Source organism: Quercus suber, unplaced genomic scaffold (assembly GCF_002906115.3).
Source record: "Quercus suber isolate HL8 unplaced genomic scaffold, Cork oak 2.0 scaffold_18, whole genome shotgun sequence".
NCBI lineage: Eukaryota > Viridiplantae > Streptophyta > Magnoliopsida > Fagales > Fagaceae > Quercus > Quercus suber.
In genome coordinates this window covers 590,000-615,134 of record NW_027069483.1, presented here as the reverse complement: position 1 = coordinate 615,134, position 25,135 = coordinate 590,000, and the positions used below count along the sequence as shown (strand labels likewise).

Genomic DNA, 25,135 nt, shown 5'->3' with positions numbered 1-25,135 from the left:
CTTGCACTACTCGTTTCTGGTGGTGGAGTACTTTTCTAAAATGTGTATTTTTATGATTTATTTTCACCCTGCTTGATCTATTTATATTATAATAAGTCGGCTAAGGTTTTGTGGTTTACGGTGGGTTTGGTGGTGGTGATGGATTTGTGGCTTTTATGGGTTGCTAGTGGTGGTGGTGGTGGAGGTGAGTGTGGTGGGCTGGTGGGTTTGATAGTGGTGGTTGCTTGTAGGGGAAGAGGGAGAGAGAGTGAGAGAAAAAAAAAAAAAGAAATGCAATTTGTTTTTGTTAGGTATTTATAGTGGGTTTGGTGGTGGTGGTGGTGGTGGTGGCAGTGGCGGCGGCTTGTATAGGAAGAGGAAGAAAGAGAGTAAATATAAATTCAATTTGTTTTTGTTGGGGGTTTACGGTGGGTTTTGTGGTGGTCTTATTGATTGTTGGTGGTGGTGGTGGTGGTGACTTGTAGAGGAAGAGGAAAGGAGAGAGTAAATATAAATGCAATTTGTTTTTGTTTTACGATGGGTTTTGTGGTGATTTTATGGGTTGGTGGTGGTGGTGGTGGTATGTGTGTCGGTGGTGGCGGTAGAGGAACAGGAAAAGAGTAATTATAAATGCAAATGTGAAGAATTGAAGAAGAAGATTCAGAATAGTTAGCAAAAAAAAAAAAAAAAAAAAAAAAATTGAAAATTGAGAATACGTACTCAATGCTAGTTGATTTCTTGGGATGATTGATATCTTGCACTACACGTTTCTAGTGGTGGAGTACTTTTTTGAAATGTATATTATTATAATTTATTTTCACTCTACTGGACCTATATATATTATAATAAATTGGCTAAGGCTTTGTGGTTTACGGTGGGTTTAGTGGTGGTGGTGATGGATTTAAGGAAGAAATTGAAGAGCAAATTGTCCAAAATCTTAGTGAAGTAAAGTTAGATGATTGCAAATCTTAAGATTTTATTATTTTAGTGGAAGGCTGCTTATCAAATGTTATTGATTTTATTAGATTTGAAAGGTTTAATTGGATCATTGACTCCTATTTGGTGAATTTCATCAATTGCATGAAGACCAAGTAAAAAAAAAAAAAAATCTCAAATTACTCAATTGATGACTTTCAAGTTTGGCAAGAAGACAAAAAAGATAAAGTACTCTTAAGTATTTTTTAACTTGGCATGGAATATTTTAGATCTTAAACATTAACTTGAGGAAGGGTTATTTTGCAAGTGGTATGGTCTAACATTAAACAAAATTTACTATTAAAATTTTTATTTATTTATTTTTTATTTTTGATGTAATTTTTGTATTTTAGTTTTAGATTTACTATTTCCTTATATTTAGGTGTTTTTAATTTTTAATTTTTTAAGTCAAATTATAATCTTAGTATGGTAGGTTATTAATTCGGATTAGTTTAAGAAAGTATTTTTATGTTAGTCAAGTTTTACAGAGTTTTAAATAGGCTTTCAAGTCTATAAACATTTTTTTTTTTTAAAGTCAGATTCAATTTACTAAAAATACATACATTTTTTCTCTCTTTTCTGGTAGATTCTAGACTATCCAGTGGCGAGCCACATTTTACTAATAATTTATATTTTTATTTATTTACCCTTAACCAAAAAAAAAAAAATAGGAACACCCTCAAGCAAAATCAGGAACACCCTCAAATAAAAAAAAATAAAATTATTTGTTTACTTTCAAGCAAAAAAAAAAAAACCCAAAAAAAAATTTGTAACAGAGGAAGCCCACTGCCCAAAGCCCAACATAAATCCTAAACAATAGATGAAAAAGCAAACCCAATCTAAAGAAAAAAACAGGCCAAAATAGGTAACTAATTTTTTTTTTTCTAACTATTTAGTTAGTAGTTCCAATTTCAAAACTATATTATTTACTAGCATCTCGAGTCTAAGAGACTCGATTTTCGCCTATAAATCGAGTCTTAGAGACTCGATTTACAAACCAAAAAAATTTGAAAAAATTTCAAGTCTCCAAGTCCCTCGTGTACAAGTCGAAATACCAAAAAAAAAAAAAAAAAAAAACAACCCAGAAATCGCGCACGGCCTGCGCGACCTGGGTCACGCGGTGACCCAGATCGCTCGGCGATCCCTAGGTCGTGCGGCGACCTGGATCGCTCGGCGATCCCTGGGTCGCGCTGCAACCCAGATCGCGGTCACGTGGCCACCCCTGGGTCGCGCGCGGCTCGGGTCGTGCCTACCCGGGGCTTTTTTTTTTTTCCTTCTTCTGGCTCTGATTTCTTTTTGTTGGTGCTGCTGTTCATTTATATATGGTTTGTAAATCGAGTCTCAGAAACTCGATTTCCAGGTGGTCTACATGTGGAAAAAGATGCCACATCAGACCATGCAAATTGAGTCTTTAAGACTTGATTTATATGCCAAAATCGAGTCTCTTAGACTTGAGATGCTAGTAAATAATATAGTTTAGAAACTGGAACTACTAACTAGATAGTTAGGAAAAAAAAATTAGTTACTTATTTTTACCAAAAAAACAACATGCGGAAAACCCAACAGATGGTGCAACCCCATAGATTCTTAAAAAAAAAAAAAAAAAAATTAAAACCCAATATACGATCTGCCGATTCATCAAGTAAAGCAAAAACTAAAATCAGAAAAGGAGAAACCTAATGTAAAGAAAAAAAATCTCATCAGTCATCAAAGACCAACGAATGACACCTCCGCCTCAAACTTGAGCAACAAAGCTCATCGGTCATCGCCAGTCGGATCGAAGATCGGTCATCGCCTCGCCACTCACTAGCCAGATCGGAGATCGGAATAGCACAGATCAGATCGAAGATTCCTTCCTGGCGGACCTCGCCAGTCGCCTCGACGGTGCCACCTCCCAGCGTCAGGCCTCCCTGCTCCCACAACCTCAAGGTATTTCATCTTTTCTTCTCTCTGACTCTCTCTTTTTCTCTAATGGGTTTTCTCGACTCTTACTTCTCTTTGTCTCTCTCTCTCTCTCTCTCTCTCTCTCTCTCTCTGTTTTATCTGAAGACTGAAAGTCTGAAAGGGATTTAAGTGAAATGAGAGTCTCTCTCTCTTTAAGACTAAAGACTTTATCTGATTGGCTGATTCTTTTTTTCTTTTTTCTTTTTTAAGGTGAAATTGCTTAGCTTTATTGAACTATAATTGCTTAGCTATATTTTAACTTTATTAATATTTGTCATGTTTTGACATTATCTGTTGGTGTTGGTGAGTTACTAAGTTTGTCTTTTAGTGTATTGTCTATTGTGATTTGTGATTGTAAATTTATCATCTAATTGGCTCTTGTGATTGGGGCTTGTCTGTTGAGTGGGGGGAGGGGTGAATGGGGGCATGGGGTTGGGTGGGAAGTAAAGGCACGAGAGGCAGGCAGTGGATAATACACATGGGGTGTGTGCTAGTGCAAAGTGAGATGTGTGCTAATAGTTAGTAAAGAAAAATAATAAAGCAACTAATAAACAATAATTAATAATTTAATTAACCAATACATTATAAAAGACCAACAAATTAAATTATGTTAGGCTAAACAACAATTAATAATTTTCTAATTAATGAAACAACAATATAACAAATTATAGTTTTTAAAAGACAAACAAATTAATTAAACGACTAAACAACAATAATTAATAATTTTATTAATATTTCAAATGAACTTATAGTTTATTGTTTATTCTTTTGCTAGAATTATGGACAAATATTTGATAAGAAAATCACAATATTTGATTGTTGTTGTTGTCAATATATAAAATTTTCTTTTTATTTGATTATGTAATTTATGCTTGTTAAGGAACACCATGAAAAAAAATTCCTGAAGCCGCCACTGAGACTATCTCTCCTTATTGATTCAAAAATCCCTACATAATTCGAGATTATTTTCTTAAAATAGACATATTTTGCTTTTTGTGGCTTCCGCCCCACGTCATACAAGGTTGGATCCCAAAGAACGATTTTCCTCTAATAAGATTCTTCATTAGTTTTTCAATTCGTTACCAAATTTGTTTGTCTTTTACTACTGTCAATATTATTGTCCATTGATTTGATAATAAAACTGTGGTTGAGAAAATTGTTTGTGCTAATATGTTTGGAATAAGTCATAACTTGATGGTCATAAAAAAAAAAAAAAAATGGCATTACTTGATACATTGTTCAATTATCCCTTCAAAAAAAAAAATAATAATAAAATTTTCAATTATTCTAATTCTTAGTTATTTGGGTGTCTAAATCCAGATTTTCAAATATGATTAACCTAAGCATTCCTATCCGGGATTCCAAAAAAGTTCTATTTTACAACCTCAAAACCTACTTTATCCATTTTACCATCTCATTTTATAACTCATCCAACATCTCAATTTCTATTTTTATATACATCCAAGTGAACAATTGGTTCTATATATAAGAACTAACTGTTCACAGGTTCTAAAAATTTTTAAGAACCCATATCTGGATGGAGTAACATTTTTGAAGTTTTGAATGTAAAATAGTAACGGGAGAGTGTTTATACCCCCAATACTAATACTAGTACTCTATAATTGCAAAAAGAGCTAAGTTGATACTTAGGGCTCTAGATGAGATTTTGAAAAGATCCAAGTGTGCAGATGGGTATGTTGACGTGACGTGTACAAATACACATTTAAGAAAACAAAATCAAATTTTATGGCAAGTTCAGCACAGCTCGTGATAAATACTTTCAAAAAATAGCTAAGCTTTTTGCTTAATGTCCTGAATGATCACTTTGATCACATATTCTTTAATCCCCAAAACTAATTATTTTTTTAAACTATTTAATAAACCACTTTTTTTTTAATGAAATTTAAGAAACCAGTTATCAACAAATATAAGTATTTAGTGCAGAAAGATATGAAACAAATTAAAACATGTTCGCTTAAAATTCAGCCTATTAAAGGGTTAATACTCAATACTAATCTTATGTAAACAGTTTTAGGAATCACATCAAAGAAAAAAAAAAAAAACAGTTTTAGGATAGGTAACTAGAATAGGATCCTACTCTTTCATCATTTCTTGCATGAAATTGTTGTTTTTAATACACAAACCAATGGCATTTAAAGGTCAACATATTCTTCAAAAAAAAAAAAAAAAAAAAAATCCCCAAAAACTGATTATCAACAGCATACACTAAACTAGTCACAGCATCAACTTTAATATAATGAGTGGACACTGGAAATTGAACATTAGTTTATGAATGTCTTCAATTATCATCCAAATCCTCTAAGGCTCTAAGTCACGGCAAACTTTTCCATTATTAATTTTAGAAACACTTTTATACTTCTCATCATCTTATGTTGGAACACTTGAGCAAAATGCCTTTCCTTTTTTTGCCAAATATTCAGCTTTTGCACCCAAAAAAAAAAAAAAAAGCCTCTACTCGGAATTATTTAGTTATGTAACCTCTTTTGAAAATCGATTTTGTTAAAATCGAGTTATGAGTGAAAATCGAGTTTTAAGTAAATGGACACTCACTTGGACCGTTTGATGTGGCATTTTAAAATAAAATATCTCATGTGAAAACTCTAGTTCCATCAAACACTTAAAATGAGAGAGAGGTGAAACATGGGTATTTTATGTTTGATGAATTCCACTTGGGAAATTTTCATTTAAAATTCCACATCAGACAGTCCACCTCAGTGCCTATTTGCTTGAAACTTGAGTTTCAAAAAAGGCTGTATAACTAAATAATTTCAGACAGAGGCTTTTTAATAATATTTTTTGCAGAAACTAAATATTTGGCAAAAAAGAGCCTGAGCAAAACCACCATGGTCCACCAAATATCAGCCCAAAATACAGGAATGCATTTCTGTCTTTAGTAACAGTCACATAGATAAAAAATTTTTACAAAAAATATCTATGGGGCAAGTTATTATTGGTTCTCATTTGAACCCATTATTGATATTATTTTTTTACATACCATTAACAATTTGTCACTTGAATTTTGTTGTAAAATCATTATGAAAATGTTATGTTTTTATTTGATGTCAGACATTACCTCATAATCAAGAACCAATACTCTTACCAACTAGTCTGTCCCAAATCTACAAGTATAACCCCAGCCAATTAAAGCCTAAAAATTAGATATGCGTACGTTTAGATTTCTCAACTTTAATATGTTCACTCAAAAAAAAAAAAAAACTTTAATATGTTAATTTTTGTTAATATTTTGCTTGGTCTTCCATTTTCTGTTGTTTCTAGGATCTTCTATTTTCTGTCTTTTACTTCCTGAATATACAACAAATTCCCACGTCATACCTTAACTCATAGTTTGCCACCAATATATGCTAAAATATTAATTTACTTCCCACCCACGTAGCCCAAGAGCCAAGTTAGATCTGGAACAAACTCAGCTTTAGGCATAAAATAATTAAGGGGCAATTACAATCTCCTCCCTTAAAGTTTGAGAGAATGATATTTCACCCCAAACTTGAAGGGAAAGAAACAATCAACCCCCAATAACAATTGTTTGATCAAGCACAATTAACTTAACATTAAAAAAATTGTGAACTAACATGCCCTTTGAATAAGGTCCATCACAGTTTATAAGAAATGTTTATAACTTTTATAATAAATAAATAAATAAATAAAAAGTTTCCAACATCTTTGTAAAAACATCTTTCATAACTTTTTTATTTTCCAGTTACTTAACTACAACTTTCCAAATAAAGCTTTGAAATTGTAAACTAAGAACTGAAAACTGAAATTTGGAAAACTAATAACTATTTTTCTTTGCTCGTGCAAAAGTCATTGCAAGTCTTTTCGTGTTCGATTTTTTATTATTATTATTTCTTATTCTAACTTTTATAAGTGATATTTTCACTAATCATGATTGAAGTTTGGTAAAGAGAGTCATTTTAAATTTTAGAATACCTCCCTTTTTTTGGTTTTTTTTTTGGGGGGGGGGGGGGGGGGTTGGGGGTGGTGAGATTGTTCCTAAATTCTTTTTTTCTTTGAGTGCATTTCTTGAATAATCAGTAACACCTTTATTTTCTAGTTGGAAAATTAAATAGGACCGTGTCCTATATTTAGGAATAAGCAAAATCAATCATAATCCACTATCACAGCATATCAAACTTCGGTGTTGCAAGAGTTATGTCTTGAATTTTTTTATTAAAAATAAATAAATGAATTTTTTTTCTAGATATTACAAAGATAAAGCTAAGACTTTTTTTATGTGATTTTTTTTTTTTTGGGTACTACTTTTGAATCGCGGTTTTGTTGGGCTTAGGGTTTGGATCTAAAACTATTTTATACTTTCTTTTTTTTTTCTATTTGATATGAAGGGTGAGAAAATTTGAAATATATATGTTTTGAATCATAGTTTTGTAAGAAGTTGGTTTTGAAATTTGTTCACCTTTTTGTATTATTTTATTTATAAAATTTTGAGATACGTATTCTATATGTTTAGGTATTAAAGATGACCTTTTTTTTTTCCCTTGAATCATGGATTTGTTGTATTTTAGGTGAATCATGGTGTGGGGGGATGGCCCTGGCACACCCAAGAGACATTGGCCTCAAGAGGTCAAGTTATGGCACTCCTTCTATGGCAATACACCTGCCCTAAAGCCTAGGGGAAATTAAAGGAACCTGGGATCCGAAAGGATCAAGCCGAGGACTAAGCCTGAGACGCCTATAGAGTCCACATTCCCAAGAGGCACAACACTACCGAGGAACACCCTACTGCCTGACTAAAGTAGCCTCACTTCATCGAAATACCATGGTTCGCGTCAAGAAAAATGTAGAACTCAATGTAGCCATCACTTCCGCATTTAAGACCCTTCTCACCTAATGTCAACTGCATTAATTGTTGATTGACTGACCTGAGTAGGGAGGACAGCCCTAAAACCTACCCTAATGATCACAAATTGGCAGAAAGGTGTGCTGATGGGACAGGCCACACCCCAAAAATTCGGCTAAAGAGCAAGACAATTGGAGGAGGAGAGAGACTATAAATAGGGGAAAGGATCAACAGGGAAAGGGGATCCAAAAATATTAAGAGAAAAACTATGAGAGAGAAAATGAGAAGAGCTTTCTAAGAGAGTTCAACTTTTTTTTTTTTGGTAACTCCCTCAGGAGCACCATTCTTGTCAATTGTTAGCAATGATTCGACTCCTTTTGTCCTTAATCATTTATTTGATTCTCCCATTATGGATTCTCATCTCGCATTCTTCATAAATTAGTTGTGCAGATTAAGAACCATACTAGTCCTTTTTAGTTTTTGTGTTTTTAAGTCCCCACACATAGATTTGTTGTATTTTAGGTCTTAAAAGTAGTAGTTTAATTTTTTTGCTAAAATGTAAATTGCACCCCCTAAGTATAGCTAGAATTCATTTTAGGCCTTTAACTTTACTTTCACTTAATTAAGTCCTCTAATTTTCAAATTTATTTAATTCATGTCTTCCGCCCAATTATGTTTAAAAATTATTGTTAAATACGCAATTAACTAATAAAAAATTATTGAAATTTTTTTTTTACTTGAAAGCAGTTTATAAAATTAATAAAAATAAATAGTAATTCCTTATTTCTATTAACAAAAAACTTTTAACAGAATTACACAAAAGACTTTAATTGAATAAATTTAAAACTTAGATAACTTAATTGAGCAAAAATAAAGCTAAAGCATAAAACTTAAGAGTGTCCAATTGCATTTTAGCCTAATATTTTTCTTTAACTTGTAAATATTTTAGATACGTTTTCTATATTTTTGATATTAGGAAGAGAATTTGTATTTTAAAAAATTTATCAAATTTCTAACATAACTTATGCGCAATATTCTATCAATAAATATGATGTGCAAATGGATATTTTTATGCTTCACATTTTAAGATCTTAATTAAATTTGTTTTGTTTTTCATATGATAATAGAGAAATTCTTTTATTGATTACAATATGTATATTTGTATCACCTTTGTATAAAACTTTACTGCACATTACATAAGTTAGCGACTAGTTTTCTTAGTGTGGCATTGTTATTTTCTCAAATCTCAAAATAAGGGAGTACTATTATCTCAAATAATTATTACGCCTGGTCTAAACTAAAACGATACCAATTCTGGGTTTAAGTCTTCATGCTAAGGCAAACTCATGTACAAAAACAAAAACAAACTCACAAATTCATACCACCACAGTAATAAGGCTCATTTTTTAATTTTTCTTTTTCACTTGAGACCTAAGAATAATAATGTATACCTATCATAAATATGGAAAATCAAAATCGCAGTTCTGTATACTCACCCCCAGTGGGAAAAAGGGGGGAATTACAAAATTTTTTGCTATAACATTAAAAATACTCATTCATAATTTAACTAGGAAACCTAAGCAGCTCTTAACCAGATCTGCTCACGTCATGAACTTGAACTTGCGTTGTGTCTGATGACTCTGATCACCATAATCAGATGGACCCAGAGAGATCATGCAATAAGGTGAATTGAGAGACCATTCACAGATAAATTCAAGATACATTTACCAACTGCCTCTGCCTCTTCCTCTTCTACCTCGGCCGTGATTCCCTCCTCCTCCTCCTCTTCCTCTTCCTCCCCTTCCTCGGCCTCCAAATCTTGGTCTATCCGGCTTAAGCCCCAATGATTGGACCCCCCTTTTCTTCCCACGATGCTGTTCTCTGTCCTCATCATCTTCCTTGTACTTGGCTGAACTTCTGGAAACGAAGGAAATCTCTCGTGATCCACCTGGCCCAACCTTGATGTCACTTGGAATACCGGAGGGCCGATGATCATGCTTGAGAGCTGCCACTCTCTCTCCAATAGGAAGCTTGTCCTCCTTTGCAAGTGAAACATCATTCCAGAATGCCTCTGCATGCCGCTCATCCTTAACTTCATGCAGTCTACAAATTTCAAGAAAAAAGTTCACTAGTTACTCAAGAAGTTAACACCCTCCAAAACAGTCCAATATGGGTGAGAATTAGCAAATAACAAAAACCAAGTCTGATGGATGTATTCAACCATCCATAAAAAGAGGCATAAGCAAAAAATGACTGCAAAACCTTACCTTGGAACTCGTGCTTTCTTCCTTGTATGAATATCTCCGTCGCTAAGTTCACCTTCTGATGACTGAGATGCTGCTGAGGCATCAGAGTCACTTAAACTCAGATCTTCATCCTCCATGACAGGATCAAAATGTTCATCCACTAAAGATGGTTGCTTTGTGGAAGCCACTGGATGTAAAGCCAGATACTCACGGGAGGACTCATCGATTTCAAATTCCTGCATACAAAAATCAGAAAAGATATAAAATGAAACAGCATAGCAGTTCACATAGCACCCAAAAATAGAGTGGTAGACAAGTAGCCCTAACATTACACAAATACGGAGACAAGTAAAAGCAAACTAATCAATTTCACCAATAAATTTCAGGCTAGGCTAATATTTCTTTTGTTTCACCCAACAGTCTAAATGGGTTAGATGTTGAAAAGTATGCTGAGACATTCCACTAAATCATAAAAAGCACTCCAAAATTATCTAAATCTGAGCTTCATGATGTACCTATATAATATATCCATAGTATACTCCTTTAACAGGTCAATCATTGTTTGTACATAAGTTGGTGAAGCATGACATGGAAAATTCTTCATAAGAGAGAGAGAGAGAGAGAAGAGAGAGGGACAACCACAAACAGCCATACTAAATGATCAGATTATCATACCTCATCTCTAAACATTTCTGCAAACCGCTCATCTTTGAATATTTCACTGCTAATTCCTTTCTTTTTCTTGGATATTTTTTTAATCTCAACATCAACATCTTTATTTTCATTTTCTGCTTCTCCATTTTCAAGAATACGAGCTGCAAGCTGCCGGTTAACCTTGGGTAATTTCTTCCGAATCTGCAAAAACAGAAAGAAATCAAGAATGAAAAGAGTATTAAGTATCAGTCCATTTAGTTTCACATGACATGGCACCGCATATAAACTTGATGTCCATGAAATTCTCATTAACCACAACTGAGATCCCCAAAACCCGGGCCCATGTCACCCCTACTCCCTGAGAGTCTTACCCCTGATCTTGAAAAACTAAAACACATATTTAGTTTTGATTGATATAATTAATTATAGTCAATATAACAAGCTTGAAGCAATAGTTCTAGAAAAAAAACAAAGAGGATATTTAAGGAGTCATATTGCTTTGATTGCCAGCATGCATCAGCAAAGCAAATAATGTTGGCAAGTTTGAAACAGCCATTTCATCCAGTCTATCACAAAATACCAAGTTATCATATTTCCCATATGTTCACTCCCAGATCAAATGGAGCACTGAGGACACAAAAACCAAGGATTGCAAATGCTTATGTCCAATGGTCATTGGCCAGTCTTTCACATGCCTACAGCAGGCATACGCTATAGACTATAGTGGTTAAGCACAGGAGAAAGTCAATATTTAATTGAAGAAAATAATATACAATGTCAAATTATGGCCATAAGATATCATAGTCACCCAGTATCAAACAGATGATACTTTAAAAGAAGAAAAAAAAAGATAGTGGTGTAAGTAAACCACCACAGTAGATCGACCAATGCATTCATTTAAGAAAAACTGTTTAACTATGCAATTATAATGTATTTATGCCTATATACATTATATGAAGAATACCTACATTAAAATTCAACCTCCTAAATCAAAGATAGTAAGCAAAGTGTGAGCAGATACAGTTTAAGAAAAATCAATACATACTATATGAAAATTACTGACCGTAATTCGAGATGAACGCTCTTTTTCCAATTTCTCATTCTTTTTCTGTTCCAAGTAAGCATCATATGCAAAAGGATCCACCAAGGATTTTGCCTGCAGAAGTATAAAACATTAAAACAGCAAATCTAGATGACAATTAACCAGAAAGTTGCAATTTAATAACCACAGTTACTATACTGAGCATAGGAAACTTTTCCTTTATTTTGGGGGGGGGTGGGGGGGGGTGGGGGTGGTGGGTTGTGGAATTGGTAAGTTGGATCTTGAACCCACCCAAAACCCCCCAGTGTTCTTAGTGTGAGACAAGTGCCATTTGAGCCAGAGCTCAGTGGCATGTGTCTTCAACACTTTTTTTTTCCTTCTTTTTTCAATGGAAAGTTACATATGCACCTTATGGGTCTTGAGCCTCTTCTTTAAACATCAAGATATAAATAGATCTGGACCAAGACTTTAATTACATCAATACCAATCATCATGTCAAAGTTTTAAAATACAGAGATTTTGAAATCAATGTTAAATATCAAAACTAATTAGAAAAATCAATGAAAACCCAAATAAAATATGAAAAGCATCAATAACTTCGTAAACTTCTATAATAGTGATTGTAGTCAATTTGAAATCATAATACCATAGATATACCTAAATGGGTGTTCTATGTCTAATACGCAGGACATAACACCCAGTGTCAATTAGCGTTCAAAGAATATTATCTCCCTCCCACTCAAAATCATCAAAATTAAAAATGTCAATTAAGAGTTTATGAAAGACGAGGTCAAGCCTTGGTGCAATGGCAAGTGCCTTCCACCAAAAGCGACAGATCGCGGGTTCGAATTCAGGAATAACCTCTAAAAAAAATTGGGGATAAGGCTGCCTACCAATCACCTATCCAAGAACCACAATAGTCGGAGCTTTGTGCACTGTCTACAACATTTTTAATAGTTTATGATAGACACAGCTAACAGAATGTAAGCTTAAAGCAACATAAACAGAAACTATTGATTAAATAAATGACTTTGGGAGAGTACAATAAAGAGAAAGCTTTTATTATATGTAATGATGTTTTATCTAAGAGGGGGACTACTTCATGTTCACATATTATGGACACAAAGTAGCCTAATGAATAATAAAGGAAATCCTAGGAAAGATCTTTGGTTAATTTTTGTTTTCTATTTATTTTCTTCTATAGAACATCCACAGTATACTCCGTGTACTTGGCCCTTGCCATATTTCCATTCATCACAAAACAATATATATGTTGTGCCTATCAATGGAGATAGTAATATATAAAGATGTGATGGACACATGGTACATATATCAGATTGTCATGTCACGTCATTGCATTGCTCATAAAAATACAATGTAGTTACTATCATGTAAGCATGCTTAGAAAGAAATTAGTGGTGCTTTGAGAGAGAAAGTGATGAATCTAAAGTAAATAGAATTGTAGCATGTTACCACCGCGCACCCCTGGTGCAGTGGTTACTCTACAAGTATAAGTGCTTGTAGAGTGTGGGGGGCAAGTGTCATAGTTCAAGTTTCCAAGAAGGAGCTTCGCGCACATATATACTTAAATTAGACTAGAATAGAATTTCTATCTTATATTAAAAAAAAAAAAAAAAAAAAAAATTGTAGCATGTATAAATTTAAAGTTAAATTCCAAATGTAAAAAAAAAAAAAAAAAAAGAATTGTAGCATGTATAAATTTAAAGTTAAATTCCAAATGCATTGTATTTTTTTATTGTCATATAAAACCACAATATAATTGAGATCCGTTGGCTTAATTTGTTCCTCGCATAAATTTTGTTAGCAAAAATTCCATTATCTTAGGAAATTATCAAACCATGAATAAAGCATAATTATCTTGTTTCAAAGAAAAGTGATGCATATTATTAAGTTCTAAGGCAATTTAATAAATGATAAAAACAAGTTGAATTTATGATGTACAACAAGACGTTAGATCAGAAGTAAAAAGTTTTAATATGCAATATCTTGAGTGAGATATCAAAAGCTTTGTGACATTTTCTTCACAGGTCTTGACAAACAATTTAAAATTAATGAGTGCTCAATTAAGAACTCAAAATTGTTAAATCATCAGAACCTTAAACTGAGTTAAGTAGACATTTTTAAGAAACAACTTATAGCCCATAAAAGAAACCACAAAACACAAAATTTTCATTTCCTGAAACAAGTCTAACAACTTCAACCTTATTTGCTTCACACACTCAAATTGTTGTAATACAAACATTTTGGACAAATAGACATATAAGATACCATGTGAACAGAAAACAAAAATGTAGGAAAGTCCCATTTTTGTTTCTGAAAATAGGACATAACAACCTTAATGAAAAATTAGTAATAGAAATGTGGAAGCTTTACCTTTTTATACAGCCGATAATCAATAAAAAACCCATGCATGTAGGCTCGTACAAGATTGGTGCCAATCAGATTAGTCAGATTCAATCTCTCAAGTTCTTCTTTTGTCAAAAATTTGAAATTATCATATATGGTTGTTTGTGCACCCTCTTCTAGCTCTTCCTGTAAGAAAAACTCAGAGGATATTAACAATATAACCCAAGATCTCAAATGAGACTGACCTAAAGCAATGGTTTTATTTAAAAACATGCCGTCAGATTTTCCAGGTTAGAACACCACTTGGGAGCAGGTCCCAGAGCAGGTATGAAGTAAGATGGTATCTGGCTGCAGTCTAGAGCTAACAACATTAACCCACTGCCATTGAATATGCAAATATCATTTATAGCTCCAGCCGTTGGTTCAATACTGGTCATGCCTTCTCCCTGAAAGCAAACAAAAATTACTTAAAAACCGACAATATGGACTGTGCATAGAAAAAGATAGGCCTTCCCTATTAGTAATATCCAAATTATTCAGTTAGAACACACCAAAATCATCACAGTAAAGCAATATAACACATAAAGGTGTATAAATGGTACCAGCCAAAATTCAATCATATTCTACTAACCAGAATAATGTATACTATACCAACACATACAACACCACCCAACTAGCACATAACCTTGCTAATGAGATTATCACACATGATGATCTTCCCCCATGATTATCACACAAAAAAAGAGACCTGTAATGGGGGCTTAACACACCAAATACTCTTCCAAGGGAAAGCCAGTGCACATGGACCCCTTAGGGCATCATAGAATGAATGAACATCAAATTCTCCATTCCTTTTTAACCTTAACTACAATTTGTCACAGCCTTCTCTAAGTGGGACATCGGAAGAGGCTACCAAGTCCAAGTCCCAATCATTAAAATCCCAGTGAAATCTTGATCCCATCTCCACATTTCCCCCTTATTCTGACTCACCAACATGGATTCCACTAACGCTTATCTAGCTAATAAGCAGTCATACAAGACTGAAAATGCCACCCTTAAAGGCTAACCTCCACCCCATCCTAATCTTCTTCCATAAACCACAACCATGAGTTCCTTAAACAGGATTCGTACTCCATCCTCCCCAACCCTCACCATACTTCAAGCTACTAGACACCTCCATAAATGTGTTTCCTCCAACCCAAAGCATCATAGATACTAATCACAATTTGAGCAAAACAAATTGGCTTTCCACTCTAAACGTCCAGATTTTATATCTAGCTGCATACAATTGGTCAATAAATGTTTCCAACTGATGCAGGGCATTTCAAGTTGTTGCATCCTAATCATCTTGTAAATAATTAGTTAGTTAGTTAGATGATTGCTTAAGAATTAGCCAATAGGATTTGGACACTTGTCAAGCATCTAGAAGGCTCCAATGCCAAACAAATAGTATAAGTACCATATTATAGTTACTTTGTGATTAGTTTTGAATGCAATTACATAGATTAGCCTAGTGCTATTTTCAAGAGATGGATTTCTCTTAAGAAGATTTTGTCACACCTTGTTCACTGTTCTAAGCAACTCTCATTTCCATTAATCAATTTTAAGCCTAAACAGCAGCCCCCTTAGAATCTCTGCATTACCAAGTTCAAATTTCCACAAAAAGTGCATCTATGCCACCTAAGTTGGAAGACTAACATCCATATTTGTTATTTATGTAAACTCAAAATATAACATGTCAGAATCACAATTTTATTAAGCATTAGCAAAACAAAGGTACTACTCCTGCCAGCATAGAAGATTACCGACATCAACTCTACGATTAAAAACAACCTCAAAAGAATAACTTGGACTGATAGAATGGTCATTATATCCACTCTTCTTATTGCAAACCTTAGGATTAACTAACCTTATGTCAGGACACCAAAAATGCATCAAAGTTAAATTTAAATCCAACTCTTAGAGAAACATAATCGACAACAAAAATATATATTGACCCCTGAAATAGTTTCAAGTTCTGTCCTGTATAACAGTTTAATCATCACTCAAATTTGATATCTCAGGAAACAATCATTCCGTCTTCCAACAGATAACCAATAAAAAATGAAGGTACTGAATATTAAGGAGTTTCTTAAATATTGATCAAAGAAATCGTGTTTGAACAAGATCTTTTTCTTTTCTAAGATGAAAAACTTGCTTACCGTTTCTGGATCCCATATCTTAACGACATGATTATCAGTGGTAATTAACTTTGGGTGTTCAGAATTCAGAGTACGATGCCACTTAATGTCCAATATTGGACTGCCGTACCTACATAACAAATACAGTTTCTTAGCAAGAAATAGTCCCAAGCAAAGAAATATTCAGCACATTTTCTTACAAACACAACCACTAACACGAGCAATTAGACTCACATGTGATCCTTTACTCGTACAGGAGAAGATGAACGCAAGTCATAGATCAGCACCTGCACTCAAATGTGAAGATTAAATTCAGAAGTTCAAAAAAGAGATGATACCAGATAGATGAAGAGAAATTAATATCAAAGCATAAAACCACATATTGAACAACAATTTGAAAAATGATCGAAGTGTGAACGTAGGTACCAACAACAAAGAACAGTGTTTTAATCTTGCAACAATGGATATTGCACTGAAATATTCTAAACAGCAGCATTCAGGAAATGAAGGAGAAGAAAAAATGATGACACTGACCTTTCAGCATAATCATCATAGCCTTACCAAATTGGGATAGGTCTCCATATCCTTATTACATCTTCCCAAACTAACTTAAGCTACATCTTTCAAAATCATTCCATATTTCAACCTAAATCCTGGATCAAATTTCACATAATAATAATGCGCAAAATATCCTCAGGTCACTGTACAATCTTCATTCAACAGTGCTCCAAACTAGCCTCTTCAGCTATTTTTTATCACCTCTTCTTCACAATAGACATTTTTATTTTATAATAGCAACAAATTTAAGAAAGTTGACCTGTTGCATTACCATTCCTCTCAAGCTCTCTTGTAAGATATGTACCTTTTTAAATCATTACATACCTAGTGGTCAAATTTCCACTAGTAGTTCAAAGTGTGAATATTTTTTTTTATAAGTAGGTCAAAGTGTGAATGATTTCAAGGCACAACATTTTCCCCCACCAGTGATCAATATTAGCCATTAGTCCAAAACCCATCTTGTAGTCTAGTTAAAAATTTGACCAAAAACCTCTATCTCATTTCCATTTCCTTCCCTGCAGTTTTTTATTTTCTCCTTAAAAGGATACTTAGGATGATACACAGCAAATGCAAAAAACAGTGTGAATTGATCAAATGAATAATTAATTTGAATAGATCTTACAGAGCTAAGGAGATATCATACCTTTCCTCCACTACTTCCTACAGCCAACTGGAAACCTCCATCTCCATCAAACTCCAATGAAGTGACCTCCTAGAAATCCAACATATATGGTAAGAGACTGTTTTCAGAAGAGTGGGGGAGAAGAAGGGGGGGGGGGGGGGGAAGTAATCATGTCATCCACAGGAAACCCATAGGAGATCCACCCATAGGAGTGGATCTCTCTCTCTCTTGAAGGGGAGAAAGAGCAATAATATTCTCTTATTACCCCATTATTATATTTTCCAAATGTATAGCAGGAATAAATTGTCATTCATAAATGTGAATGCATTGACAAGTCTTCCCTGTATCTTGTTGAAAAGATTTTCTTTTTCACATAAACTGATCTCTGCATCCAAGGATTAGAGTAGGAGAATACCTGATCAATATCACCAGTGGGTGCAACAGCATCAATTCTACCCACTGAAGATCTCATTCTCAAGTCAAAACATTCTATTGCCCCATCCTCACCACCACATGCAACCAACCCATGGAGTTTGCTGAAATTGTAAACAAAACCCCCACATACTTAAACAAGAGCAAGTAGACAAACATACGCTAATGAATACAAAGTTTTGATAAATAAAGAAGACCAAAAGAGTATAAAAAGTGTAAAGGATTCACCAACAACCTTCGAGAAACCACATTTATAGCTGGTGATTGTGTAGTGAGGGAGGACAGGAATCGTCCCTGAAAGCATGACATAAAATTACTGACAAACTCTGACAATAAAGCAGGTATACAAATTCAACATTTAAAAGTAAGTTCACTCACAAGAAATTACATGTGATTGTGGATTCTATGAACTGGTGGAAGCAAATGGCTATGCAATGACTTTTAGAGCAAGTCATGGATTATATGCCAGAATTTTTTTTTTTTTTTTTGATAAGTTATATGCCAGAATTATTAATAATAAAGAAATCATATTTTACTTGTGCGATGGTCACTTTCCACCCTATGGTTTTGAAAGGTATCACGTTGCCACTCTTAAGAATTTTTCCATTCTAATTTGCCTAAACTTAGACAGATTATAAACATGAAACACCATAGACTTGTTACTGAAGACACAAATAGAGTGGTTATGGCAAACTAAAAGAATAGAAATGCCACAATAGATCTACACATGAATGTATAAGTGGTAAATTAAAGGAAGAGAGACAGAGAAAAGAACTCAACTATACTTCACAGAAGAAGCCCACACCATCTCTCCACCAAAAAATAGAACAAAATGCATAAAAATGGATCATTTGACCCATTTTGTTAATATAGATGCAATAATTAGTAATTGTAACAAATTCTAATTTTGTAAATTGGATAGGATGAAGCTAGCCAGCCTAATGGTGAAGTGCGTAGACTCAGATCAGCTTAACTTCATCACGATGGAGAACAATATACATATCTGCCTAAGGAATGGGCTACCCTAGACTATGACAGTGATGAGCCTTTTTATATATCTAAAGAGCTGAAAGGCTTGATCACTAAATACTTAAATGTGAGACATTTAGCAGCTAGCGGCCCTTGGTGAAGCATTATTGTGCACAAACATTGTTGTTGCAACTGCGTATCTGTTGTAAAACAGAAGTAGATGAATCTGAGTTTTATCAAACATCTACAATGGAAAGAATGTACAAAATGGCAACAAAAATTTCACCCAGAAATTCAAAACAAATAATGACATATGGTTAAGATAATAACCTGCTCTAAATTAATTCTGTACAGATCTGGAGAAGAGGCAGCACAAAGCAAGTCACAGGACCAGCAATCATACGCCATATCTCTCCCCATCCTGTTATCCATAGACGTGCAGAAGTTCAAATCATGAGGTAAAATAAAAAAGATTGTTGCACATAATCAAAGTCAAACAAAGTGGAATGTACGTGTATCAAGTGCAACTTTCAGCATAAATAATCCAAGGTAAGAAAACTACAATTAGGGAATTTCATATGAAGTACTAAGAAGCATCAATACAAACATGGGATACAGGTATGACACCATAGGGCAATATTGATATACCTATTTTAATAGGATACGAAATATAATTGGGATACACAAATAAAGTAAAATAATATTATTGTTAGAATAGTGTTAAGCGATTAAATTCACCCTTCCCTAACAATTTAACCTTTTGGTATAACTAGTAATTTAACATGGTATCAAAGCAAGTGATCCTGAAGTCAAAACTTGTCTCCACTCTACCTCCCATTTAAGTAATTAAAAATACCATGCGTTGAGCCCCACTTATTAAGGGGAAGTTTGGATACCCACTTTAGAGAGAGTGTTAGACTATTGGTTTAGTGATTTTTTTTTTTTTTTTTTTTTTATAGGTAAGAAAAAGTGTATTTAAGACACTACAATATGCATGAAAAGCACAAAGTAGTCAAAAAGTACAAAGAGAGGAAAAAAAAAAAAAAAGAAAGAAAGAAAACTAATTACAAAAAAGAAGAGAGCTAACGAACAAAAAGGATGAAATAACAATATGTGAGTCCCCAAGCCCGAGTGAGATTGTTCCTGTTGGTGATGTTGAGAATTTGAATGCTTGGCTTGTACCCTTTGTTGCAAGGTGGGTACTCTGCCTATGAGATATTTGGGCATGCCTCTCGGGGCCCATTATAAGGATTCATCAATATGGAATCCTTTCATAGAAAAGATGGAGAAAAGGCTATCTGGCTAGAAACAACTTTATTTGTCGAAAGGTGGCAGGCTTACTTTGTTAAAAAGTACTCTCTCAAGCCTTCCCACTTACTTTTTATCTTTGTTTACTATCCCTCAAGCTATGGCAACTAGAATAGAAATAATTCAGAGGAATTTCATTTGGGGGCCTCAAAGGATGTTTTTAAATGTCCTTTAGTTGCTTGGGAAAATCTTTGTTTGCCAGTTGAGAACAGTGGTTTGGGGATCCAGAGGATTGGGTTGTTTAACAAGGCCTTGCTTGGGAAGTGGTTGTGGCGTTTTGGGAAAGAAAGTAATAGATTATGGCATCAGGTTATAGCAACCAAATATGGTGAGGCGAGAGGAGGCTAGTGCACTAGAGGGGTAAGAGGTTCTCATCGGTGTGGGATGTGGAGGAGTATTAAGGAAGGAACAGAGAAGTTCTTTAGTCAAATTCTGTATAATAGGGGGAGGGTTGCCATGTTAGTTTTTGGCATGATCCATGGAATGGGCCTATTCCTTTGAAGGAACTCTTTCCTACCATGTTTGCTTGCTCTCTATCTAAAGAAGCATGGGTCTCTAAATTGGTAGTATCTACTTCAGAAGGAGCCGGAATTTACTTTTCTGTCATGGTCCTCAAGATTGGGAGGCAGACACTATTTATTCCTTTTTTGAGCTTATTTATACCTCTATGTCAAGGGGTGAGGGGAATGATCACCTAGTCTGGAGATTGACTACATCTGGGGTATTTGATGTGCAATCTTTTTATAAGCTATTATCTGGTCCTAACATTGATGAATTCCCTTGGGAGTGCATTTGGTGTGCAAAGGTGCCTAAACGGGTGCCTTTCTTCTTATGGACAGTAGCTAATGATGGGATACTCACTATTGATAATCTTGTTAAGAGAGATCAGTCTTTGGTTAATAGGTATTGTTTATGTTACTGTGATGGGGAATCAGTGGATCACCTTCTTCTTCACTGTAAGTTTTCTTATGCCTTATGGTGTGAAGCTTTTGCAGTGTTTGGGATCTAGTGGGTAATGCCGAGGTCAGTCAACTCTTTTTTCTTTATCTAGAGAAATTGGTTTGGAAAGCATCTTTCAACCATTTGGAATATGGTCCCGGCATGTTTAATGTGGTTAGTTTAGCGGGAACACAATAGCTGCATTTTTGAAGACAAGAAGAGAACATTAGATCATCTAAAATCTCTCCTCTTTGGTACTCTGTTTCATTGGGCTCATATTTGGGGGTGTATAAATTGTATTTCTTTCTTTGAATTCTTAGTCTCTATTTCCTTTAGTTCTTTTTTTTTTTTTTTTTTTTTGAAAAAGATTTCCTTTAGTTCTTGATTATATGGTATTTGTTTCTTGTTCACAGTGTTCACTATCGAGAACATGATGTTCAATTTTTTTCAATAAAAGTCTTATTACCTATCCAAAAAAAAAAAAAAAAGGGACAGAAGTAAGCAACTAATCATCAGAACTATCCACATCCCCGCCCCAAGAATGAGGCCCAAACATCCTAAATTTGTCATTCCTCAATTTTATTCTAAATCTTTGTTGCTTCTTTTGTGTTTTCTTTTTTGTTTTGTGTTTCTTGCCTTCTTCTTTCTTTGTTTTGTGAACCAAGGCCATAGTAATGTGTTTTTTAAGAATATTTTAATAGTAAAAATATATAGAAAATATAAATAAAAATATTTTTAGTAATTTTTTAATCGCTGCACCTGCACCCTACTTTTTTAAAAGTTGCCGAGTCCCGCACCCGCACCCGCACCCGTGCTTCACAGGGTTTCTTCACCTCTAATTACCATTTAATGATGGAAAAGCCCACCTTATTCCAGTCCATAACATGAAACACAAATCATTCATCTACCCCGCCCCATAAAAATAAATAAATAATCATAGCGAAGGTATTGGAAACATGAGTAGTAACACTGAAGAAATATAATCAATGAGTTAGAAAACTCAAATAAGTTTTTTGATCACATATTCAATACAGCACTTAAATTTAACGATCTAAAATACAATAATAAATATATATTAGAAAAACCATATAAAGAATGTAACACAAATACATGAGCAAAATGTTTGAAAGGCAAAAAAGTGAAACCTTGGAATCCGCAAACTATAATGTTTTCCATATTTAGCATGTAGATAAACAGAACGATCAGCGCATAAAAATGCAAGCTTTGAATAATCCTCATCCAGAACCTACATAAGCCACAGAACATTGATTCACTAATATTTCTACATAATAATCTTGGGGGAAAAAAGGTAATGCAAGACAAACCAGAATGATGCAACAAGAAAAATTAAAGAGAAAGAAAATAAAGGATAGATACCCTAGGAGTCAGCACTTAGGCCAGCCTGCTTGAAGTCAACACACCATCACAATGTATAACAAGCATTAACTGAAACTATTTAGGAATTTCAAAAGGGTAATATAATAACATTGGAAAAAAGATTGCACTCTACATATCAAGGACCATGCATGTGGGCACAAGATTGCCTCATCTACACCCCTATAGAAACAAACCATCATTAATGATTCCAAATGTCATTGCATTTTTTGGAATGAGTATATTTGGTAATGCCTCACAAAACAGAATCTCTAGGTGAATTATAGTCTTTAGCAAGCATGTAAAGTACCTGAAAATCAATTATCTCTGAATCCAAGTGCCTCTCAAACTTTAGTGATAATTGGCTTAGCTCGTACACTTTGACCTGTGGTGGATATATACCTACATTTCAATGATGAATCAGAATGATTGGTGCATACTGCAAAATTGTTGTTTTTTTGGGACCTATTCCTTCTTATTTGTTTTTTAAAAGAATGTTATCTCTTCATACAAGATTATAAGTATAAAAATGAGCTTTCAAGCACCTGACGCTATAAGAAACTCCCCATCAGGAGTTGCCTTAATCTTGGTGGTTGCAGTTTCAAACCTCAGATCCTGAATCAAGTCCACCCTTTGCGAGTAATCTAACAAATAAATGATAAAGAAAGAATACATCAACACCATCAATAAACATTTTGATTGTACTAAACAATAGGGCGATAAATTTCCATGATCAAGATACAAAGTAAATCATACATAAATAAATACTCACAAAAACGATATAAATGAACACTATGTTGCCGCATATGTGATTCAGTTATTCACAATGTGAAGTCATATTTGGTTCCTTTTTAAATATCATTGTCCTCAAAAATTTAAAACCTACACCCTTCTTTCTTTTACAATAAAACTTCCACTACTTTAAAATTTTTAAAAAATTAAATAAAAAATAATACCCATTACAAGTTCAAAGAGTATAAAGCGATTTTAGGTGTTAGGCGTGTCACTGAGTCAAAATATTTTCGAACTTTTCCTAATGTTTCACAGACTAACTTGTCTAGTTGTCCCAATAATATTGCTTTTACAAGCATGCATTTTTTTTTTAATCATGGCAACTTAAACAAAAAAAAAAACCCAAAAATAAATGCAAATTACACAGTAATTCTCAAAACCCACAAAGGCAAAGAGTCAATTTCACAAATTGACACCAGGGTTCAGGGTTTAAGAAGAAAAAAATTACTTAAAATGCAAATTAAGCAGTAATTCTCGAAACCCAAAAGGGCAAAGAGTCTAAATTTCACAAATTTTCTGAAATATAAGAATAAATTCAGATACCCACCAAATCAAATTAACCCAAAATAATTAAAGGGAAGCCAAAAAAGAGAGAGAGAGAGAAAGTGAAGGAGATTACTTTTGTCCTTGCGAAGAGCTCGAAGCTTCTTAGGGTCAAGCCAAGAGGCGTGTGAGCGGTTCTGTGATGCCAAACTATACACCTTCATACCATTTATGGAGGTCGACTTCAGGTTACCTCCTTCGGACGCCATTTTTGCTTTCCTTAACCAATAAACAGAGAGTGAACAAACTGAGAACTTTCACACAGAGAGAGGTTTTAGAGAGAAAATACGTTAGAGAGTCAGAGAGGGAGTGTGTGTGAGGGTTTTAGAGAAGGATGAACGAAGGGTTGTAGTATTTTTTTGATACTTCGGGTTAAGGAAAAATGTTGAGCGGCGGCAACAGAAACGGCATATAACAATCTTCTAAAAAAAAACGGCATAGAACAAAAGGTAGAAAACAAAAATAAAGCCAAGCCCAATGTAAAGAGAGAACTACAAAAGGACCTCAAATTTTAATTTTTAATTTTTTTTTTTAACTTTATCACACTAACCTAAATTTTTAGGGTGAGAATATACATATTAAAAAAAAAAAGTTTAACAGTTTTCCATTTTTTAGATTATAAAACTTGTTTTACAACCAAAAATGATAAAAAATTTTAAAAATATATAAATTGTTCTGATGATGATATCACACCTCATAATTGATGTTGTTGAATTAGAGGCATCATTGACGTGTGTGAGAATGAGTAATCATCTCCCATAACATTTAAATGCCTACATTTCTTACACTAATATGAAACTCTCATACCCCACATTATATGTATTTTACATGGGTGTGCATTACATTCTTCTTTAGAAGCATTGTTAACACAAGGTTAGAAGTTAGAACTATGAATGATAAAGTTCATCATGCAATTAGGATACACCAACTACCAATTTTGTATTAAAAAAAAAAAAATCTAATAATAACTTTCCTTTCTAGTGATACAAGCATAAGATTTACGCTTTTTTTTTTTTTTTTTTTTTGAGAAACAAGATTTACGCATGTTGTAAACACTATAATTGGGCAATTTTCATATAACTTTCAAGGGGAAAAAAATGTAAATTACATAACAACCTCTTTAAATGACTAAGCTACTTATTTCGTTCCTATTAATTTGTCTTAGTCCATGTTATCAAAGGTAAAAATCCCTTATCTTTCGATCCTCTTCAACCTAGTATTACCGCATATTTTGTGATTGTTTTGCCCAAACCAAATCAAAACAAAACCCAAGAAATGGAGGCAGATTTCGTTGTTTGGAATGAAAGCCTAGTACTAAGTGTAGCAATAAAAAAGTTGTTCAAGAATGGACTCATAGAAGGTTGAAACCCCTGT

General features: G+C 33.8%; 1 protein-coding gene across 1 annotated transcript; it reads right to left on the bottom strand.

Annotated features, from left to right (window-relative positions):
* Positions 1-9,167: 9,167 nt before the first annotated feature.
* On the bottom strand, positions 9,168-24,216 carry LOC111985077 (uncharacterized). The gene is made up of 16 exons (XM_065760542.1): positions 23,838-24,216; positions 22,972-23,070; positions 22,737-22,828; positions 22,198-22,298; positions 19,136-19,226; positions 18,072-18,130; positions 17,820-17,940; positions 17,426-17,494; positions 16,459-16,511; positions 16,246-16,354; positions 14,320-14,490; positions 14,072-14,230; positions 11,699-11,791; positions 10,657-10,836; positions 10,003-10,217; positions 9,168-9,838 (listed from the first exon to the last, which is right to left on the bottom strand). Exons 1-16 carry the CDS (start codon positions 23,968-23,970, stop codon positions 9,460-9,462), a joined length of 2,124 nt encoding a protein of 707 aa, XP_065616614.1. The 5' UTR covers positions 23,971-24,216; the 3' UTR covers positions 9,168-9,459.
* Between the last annotated feature and the right edge of the window lie 919 nt (positions 24,217-25,135).